This window comes from Ciona intestinalis, unplaced genomic scaffold (assembly GCF_000224145.3).
Source record: "Ciona intestinalis unplaced genomic scaffold, KH HT001123.1, whole genome shotgun sequence".
In the NCBI taxonomy this organism is placed as follows: domain Eukaryota; kingdom Metazoa; phylum Chordata; class Ascidiacea; order Phlebobranchia; family Cionidae; genus Ciona; species Ciona intestinalis.
Window position 1 is genome coordinate 20,997 of NW_004191444.1, and position 7,699 is coordinate 28,695.

At 34.2% G+C, this 7,699-nt stretch overlaps 1 protein-coding gene across 1 annotated transcript; it reads right to left on the reverse strand.

Moving 5' to 3' along the window:
* Positions 1–1,991: 1,991 nt before the first annotated feature.
* Positions 1,992–7,493, reverse strand: LOC100180302. Its single transcript, XM_002126604.2, has 6 exons — positions 7,263–7,493; positions 6,148–6,347; positions 5,974–6,058; positions 3,263–3,415; positions 2,875–3,117; positions 1,992–2,382 (listed from the first exon to the last, which is right to left on the reverse strand). The coding sequence occupies exons 1-6, from the start codon at positions 7,413–7,415 to the stop codon at positions 2,221–2,223; spliced, it is 996 nt and encodes a 331-aa protein (XP_002126640.1). The 5' UTR covers positions 7,416–7,493; the 3' UTR covers positions 1,992–2,220.
* Positions 7,494–7,699: the final 206 nt, after the last annotated feature.

Genomic DNA, 7,699 nt, shown 5'->3' on the forward strand with positions numbered 1-7,699 from the left:
TATATGATTCATTCATTTTCCCGGTACAAATATGTAAGGTGGGGGAAAGACGGAACACCTTTAGCACACAATATCCAAACATACTGACCGTATTTTTAAAAAATAACAACGTTCTATGTGAGTTGTGGGAAACCGATTTTATAATTCTTTGAATGTACCTTGTTTACAACCAAATTGGACGAGAAATACAATGCAAAGGTGTCCTGTTTTCTTCAACTCAACTAAATGTTTGTAACGGGCTATTGCACAGTCGCCGAGACGCTGCTGCCCAGTAGATCGAAAGACACATAATATACAAGCTCCAATAAATACGTATACCGACTGAAAAAGGTTCCGGACGCAATATATTACTAAATACATTTTGCACCGTTTCACGGTACATTTGTACCATCTGTACATCAAAGCCTCTGCTTTGTATTTTAGAGACCTTACTACTGTTTTTTTTATGTTCGATCGAGCTGACCAAAAAAGAGATAACGGTTAGTTTGCGTAGGCTTCCTGTACACTACGTTGGTTTTAATTCTTCTGTCTTTGTCCCGACTCACCTCAACAGCATCTAAGAACGCTATATTCTCCCTTTATTCTCCTTTTCTGAGGTAGACTGGATGCACTCCCCTATTCCGTTTATGTTATCCAAAAAAGGGTGAATCTGTTTAACACCAATGGTGGCAAACGTGTCGTCAATGTAACGCTTCCAGTAGCGAGGAGGATGCACGAAAGTAGTGTGAGCCTCCTCTTCAATAGCTCCATAACAATGTTTGCAGTGACGACACAGATCGGCGAACCCATCGCTGTACCAAACACTTGTTGATAGAACGTACCCTGAAACTCGAAACATGTAGCGTTGAAACACAAAAAATCATCCATTCCTAAGAGTCATGACCGCCGAAATCGCCAGAGGTATCGAGACGTTAGTTAACCATACAGTTGGGTTGTCCACTCATCCGTTCAGTGTAACTGACGAAATTCAGAGAGAGAACCTCACGTTTCCTGTAAAGACGGCGAACAAAATTATTTACCTTACGTTCTTTGGAAGGAGTCGGATAAATTGCCCTTTCCCTATCTCCTCTTTACAGCCCTTTATCACGTATCGCCCTTTTTCCCACCCTTTCCTTCTTTTTCGCTTGCTTGTGTATTGTTGCGTTTCATCCCCCAATGAAGTCTATAGCCGTATATGGCAGAGGAAACGTTGGAAACACACTACGTTTTTATATCAGATGGTCACTGTCACAAATTTACGCTGTTATTGTTCTAGACACTGCAATTATTACGCTGTTCTTTTGTTTGTGTGTCTTTCGTCGTGAAATTGTTGCGTATAAGCGTGTGGTGGTCTGTAGGGAGTGACACGATACGAGAATGAATAAATGAATGCATGGAGAACCGGAGAGTAGGAAATACAGTGGATGGAATAAATGAGGTTCGAGAGTGAAGTGAACTATATACATAATTGCTGCCTAAGTTACGTGTTGTTGGGAATACGAGAAACAGGCACAACGTTTTAGCTACGGTGAATTTAATGGGACCAGCTTCAAGACACTTTCGTTAGTTAATTCCAACTAAGAATCCACCCGTCACGTGTAAAAACGTGACAGTCACTAATATATTATTTATATATACTATCCCTGGTAGTAGAAGTAAGAGAACAACGATTTTTGTTTTCTGGCAATTCGAGGATAAATTTTGGTTTGTTTGTTTAAATATTATATTTATTTATTCAAATATACAGTCGCGCTCACCAACAGTTTTACAACACTATGATTCATACTAGCATGTTTAGTTGGAAATATCAAAGCAAATACATTTTTAGGGTAAACTTTGAACATAACGCTTTTGATCAAACAAAAAAGTAGTTGCAAATTATTCGCTGTTTTAAATCCGAATATTTCATATTGGATTCTATGCTCGATTTTGCTATACCATTGTGGCGATTAAATTGTATATCACTGAAGCGTCTATTGACCTTTGTATACCAGAGTCTGTAATATTCTTCTAAAGACTAAAACCGTTAAATCGTCGAGATATTATACAGGCTACATTTAAAATCAGATTCCTCGATATATATTTTAATTTGGATTATAATTCACAATTCTTACACAAAGATAAAAAAAGTCGAAGAACGAGTTCAAAGTTAAACAATTTTGGTAATTAATATTACATGGTGTATAATAACTTAATGATGAGTAATAATTAAAATTATCGATGTACATTTTAACGAAAGGCTTAGGACAATAATAATACAATGCACAAAGTTAAGAATAACGCGGTTGTATGCAATGAATACTGGATACGATAGGCATAACTCGGACAACTTATGGTATATTCCTTAAACACATCGTCCATTTTGTCAGTTACGTTCATTACGCCTTGTTGTAAGTTAACTTCCTGTTGTGAAAAAATGTTTATTAATGAAAAACTTGTATATTTAACGTTAGGATTTCTAAAACGTTCGAAAACTAATCTTAAACTTTTACAACCACAAAGTGAATGCATTGGATCAGTGTTTCTTAACCTATGGGTATTACACCGCCCAATGAGATTTCGACTTAAATTTAAGGCGGTAACTTAGATTAAAATTAAGGTAAGATAACAAGTTCTTTGTTTTACTTTTTCTTATAATATGCTAAGATATGCAAAGGTGTAAGAGGGGGTCTTTTTCCACCGGTGATTCTGATTTTTACCCTTCTTCAAAATAAACTTAAGTAGGCTATGATTGCTGTGTAGGCTAAAGCCGTCGTTACCATAAAAGTTGCAGTGGTCTAATTTAATCAGTGTTAGCGCCGCACACTAGTCAATAAAACAAAATGTTTAATATCACTGCGTATTGTCTAGTCCCGATGTTTTAATTTTGTATTTAAAATGGAAAAGAAATATCACCTGAACTCCAAGCATATATCGATCCAGAATGTGAGGTGGAATTGTGGAACCTGGCAGAGGAAAAAATGGAAAATGCCGCTCCAAGAACATGTAAAACTCAAATCCGGGAGTAACGTGATGTTCCGCGCACTGTCCGACAGCTGTACCAAGGCTGGTAACGTTGAAAGTATTGGGCATTGCTTTCATATTCGATGGTTGCTTCATATTGCATATTAATTCGCAAACTGCAGTGTATGTTGTTGGCTGCGTAATACACATTTAAATATAACTAACGTAGTATGCGCATAAAGTGCCATATGTGGGTCTCTTTTATTACAATTTACACTATATATAAAGTTGGGTAACCACTCTACAGTACTCGAAATAAGCATTCAAATATTATACTTACACTTGAATTCAAATAATGAATGCTCTTTATTTTAGCTCTGACAAATATTTCTGCATCTTTAGCTCTCTCGTTTTCTGGAAGAGGTTTCCAGTCCGGCGGAACATAGAGACAACCATCCGAAAGTAAGCAATGCTGTAGTTGAACTGACAACGCCTTGACAAAATTGAAACGGAATTAAACCAAGATTAATTACTTTGAATGTATTTTTTTTTAATATTATTGGCGTAAAGATGGCACCTCTTATATTCACTTTAATGGACCTTCATAGTAACTGGATACCCTTTTCCTATTAAATAAAATAAAGTGTAGGCAAACGTCGAAAGAATATATCTTTACCCACACTTTCCCTTTTATTAAAAGACTAACTTAATTAAATTAAAAAAAAAGATTAAAAAAAATTGTCGTTTTTTTCGGTATATATTACAATGGGGGAAGATAGGACACTTAAGCACATATTGCCAAATATTTCCAAAATCAAAATAGATGACGGTTTTTGGGTAATACCACGATTTAGCACTATCATTTCTTTATTAATTGACACCAATTTAATAAAATATAATAAAACACACGAGGAGTTATTTACCGATCCGCACAACAGGTGAAATTTTACAATTTTGAAAACACACAGGATAAGATAGGACAGTTTAAAATCATTGCTAATTTTGATTCCTAAGTGTATTTATAAATAGGAATATACGTAAACAACACGAAATAATACTGTACGCTTTGAAAATTAAGTCTAAACATTCCTTTTCTTGCTCTACCGCTATAGTTTTTATCATGTTACCTATAGTATAGCATAACAATTGGTATTGTTTGAACGACAATGGGTAATGTTCGACCTTCAATGGATAAATATTGTATCCTACAAATGTATATAAACCTGTAATAACAGAAAATTGATAATAACTATTGATAAAGTTTTTATTTTTGCTACAAATTGGGTATTACTACTCTGTGTTTTGCACAAGCCGTACTTCTTATAAATTATCACCAAGTGCAAATGACCAAATTTCGAATATATTTTCAAAATATTATCTTTTTATTATATCAGTCTCTTACAGTTGAAAACCCCGTAAGGTATAAATTACTAAATTAAAAGCAAATCTTTCACAGTTTGGCAATGAAAACATACAAAACTACAATGTGGGGGAAGATGGGACTCTAAATTGAAATACATTTACATTAGCAGTATTCTGCAACGTGTAGTAAATCTACCGAAGTTAACAGGCTGTGCTAGTTCTTTGCCATGGAAACTTCAACTAAAAAAATTCATCGGCTTTACTATGATTTAGCGAGCATTAAAAAATAGCACCTTACTATTTCGCATTGTTTTACCTGTTCAAACAAAGTATACTGTTTCTGTTTTACATATTTTTTACATATTTAAAATCAGTAATCAGATTTGACGCGTTTATAAAGTCGTGATAATACTGTCAAATAATTCTGTAACCTTTTTTTCCAGATTATCATTAAATGGGGGTCCGTAAAAAGAAAATTAAAAAAAGTCTCGCCTGACAAATTATCCCATCTTCCCCCATCTACTATATCATACAAATGCACATGTCCTTGTAATAACAGAAAAATAAAAATAAATATCAAAACAATTACATTTTTTGCTACAATTTGGGTATTACTACACTATTTTTCGCAGGGACACTATTTTTGTTCTCATAAACTAACTTCACCTGTTGTGCGGATCGCTAAATAACTCCTCGTGTGTTTTATTATATTTTTTAATGGGTATCAATTAATAAAGGAATGATAGTACTAATTCGTGGTATTACCCAAAAACCGTCATCTATTTTGATTTTGGAAATATTTGGCAATATGTGCTTAAGTGTCCCATCTTCCCCCATTGTACTATACTATATATTTATCAAATTTTTATACAAGAAAAGGAATATACTGTTAAAAACTTAAGCAGGGTGTATTTCTAGTAAGTCAATTTTATTCAAATTTTATAAAGATTTTAAATTGTCCCTACCCAGTGTTTATTCAAATTGGTAACACTATACACCTGTTGTCCGAATGTTCTGAAACGTTGTCAATTAATAAAGGTATATTAGTACCAATACTTGATAAACCACAAACCGTGATTTATTTTTATTTTTTAAATATTATGCAATGTGGGCTTAAGTGCCCCGTCTCTACCCACTTTACTGTATATTAATCGGTGTTGGAAACGGACACATTGTTTTATGATTAAAATGTGCATAATAGTAGTAATATATTGAATTATTGCAGCGTATTAAAACCGCCAAGCATTACAGTAGGGTGGGAAAAGAAGTTTTTTTAAATTTCCTTTTACCATTTGATGATAGACGAAAACAAATGCCATATAAAGTATTATTTGACAACATTCTCACAACAAAGTGCGCGGCAAAAAAGTATTATCTTTGACGTTGGTTAATACAAACGAGCAATAGTATTTGCTCGGTATAAACAGTAACAAAACTTCAATCGTGATAAGTAGCAGTTGTATCGTTTTATAAACTCCCCGGTTAAAGCAAACACAAAGCCTTTCTTATTTAAGCGACACAAGTGTGATCACGCATAAGCACGTTCACTATGCATCAATGATTTTAAAAATAAATGATTGACCTTTTAATTGACCGTTGTAAAATGAGTAATACGTAAGATTAACAAATTAAAACTTAGACGCATGTGTCTAGAAATAGAATATTTTACAAAAATACAAAGTTATATACCTGTAAGTTGTCCCACGAATCATCAAATACGCATTGTTCCTGATTAACCGCGATCGGTGTGAAAACTCCCGGTGTCACTTGTCCACTGAAAAATTCTATATTTGTTTTCTCTGTAAGAAAATCACCTCCACAATACTTTAAGCTTTTCTTTCATCGCAATTTATAAATTCTCACCGATCAAGAAAAATAATATAATTGTTTCCTGCAACTACATCTCTTAGCGGGCAGTTGTTGGGTTGGGCCCCCATTTTTTCTATGGTAAAATCCAGGGGAAGAATTATTCCTCGGTCAGCTTTAACATTGCATATTAAGTCGACCACGGCGGAATATGTATTTCCCCATAGTTCCACGTTTCGATTGGTTATTTCTCGAACCTACAATATTAAACATATCAGAACATGTATTTTGCAGAAACGCAAACACAGCATTTATTCTTAAATAAATAGTAATTAGTTTTATTTTTGTTAAGAATAAATGTTAGATCTTATTCCTTAAAAAAAGAAACGAAATATTCAAGGTTGTTCTATGAAGCTATAGAACAAACCCTTAAAATTTTGCAATAAAAACCTACACAACTACAACGTGGGGGAGACAGGACGATTTTTTATACAATATTCCGCATTTTGTATGTTAACTGAAATTAACAATCTTTGCCAGTTTCCGTTTTACGTGAACTTTATATACGACTTTTTGCTGATTCCATCCCTAATTTAGGACGCATACTCACTCCTGTCTATTATTTTCATGCACACATTTCTACAAACTTCAGCCAGTTTTAATATGATTCAGTCAGCCTTTAAAATGAGCATCATATTAATATACTTTTTTTCAGTCATTGACCAAATGTTGTTTTCGTTCAATACCGGACTTTAATACTCAACAACTGGCATTTATTAATATGTATGTACCTAACTTTATCCTCTCGTGGCCGGGAAACGACAGTTGTTTTAACACGGGTGTTCATACACCTCGTGCCAGCTTATAAGTTGAACCCCGCTCTAACCACTTTGCCACGGCGCAGAATAGTACGCGTTAACATGCCTCTTATTTTCTGGGCAGTTTAGGCGCATTTCCAGGCCGAGTTGTATATGGTGTCGGTAGGCGATTAAACACATCTTGTTTGCATATTACGCAAACATATATATATTGTTTGAAACCTTTGTAGTATAGCAGTTTTAGATTTGTTGAACGTCTTTTTCTTTAAATGTCCAGATAAATTTAATTCAATGACAAAATTATACTTGTTTAAAATACTTTTAAAGCAATATAGAAATGCAGCAAGAACTTACTTTAACATAAGCAATTGCTGGAGATGCTGTTGCCCTTGTGGCAATGTTCTGAGGTGCCCAGTTCGAAGGAAGATTGGAACAAATGCCGATGACTCTAAATGAATTCAAAATGAGTGTAACTGCTAGTAAGATAACTTTAAAAGTCGAAGTCATCTCAGAAAGTAAATTTCTAAGCTTTTTACGAATGTAAACGAATTTAGTCGAAACTGATCATTTTAAATCTTCGCTTGCCTATATATGTGTCAAAGTATAATATGCCATTTTGTGTAATCGTTTTAATACTTTGGTTACTTTGTTACGTCACAATATGTTTTGTTTGCACTTTGTTCGTAACATAGAGCACAGAAGCTATCACCGTTCGGAACCAATTGTTTTGTGCTTGGTGGCGTTTGGTACATAGTAAACCATTTATACACCACGATACATGGCACAATTGG

Coding starts and splice junctions, on each gene's coding strand:
- LOC100180302 (XM_002126604.2), bottom strand. CDS start 7,415: ATGACTTCGACTTTTAAAGTTATCTTACTAGCAGTTACACTCATTTTG. Junction 3,416..5,973: donor ATTCGTGGGACAACTTACAG/GTATATAACTTT, acceptor AATTTTGTCAAG/GCGTTGTCAGTTCAACTACA. Junction 3,118..3,262: donor TTCATTATTTGAATTCAAGT/GTAAGTATAATA, acceptor TGTATTACGCAG/CCAACAACATACACTGCAGT.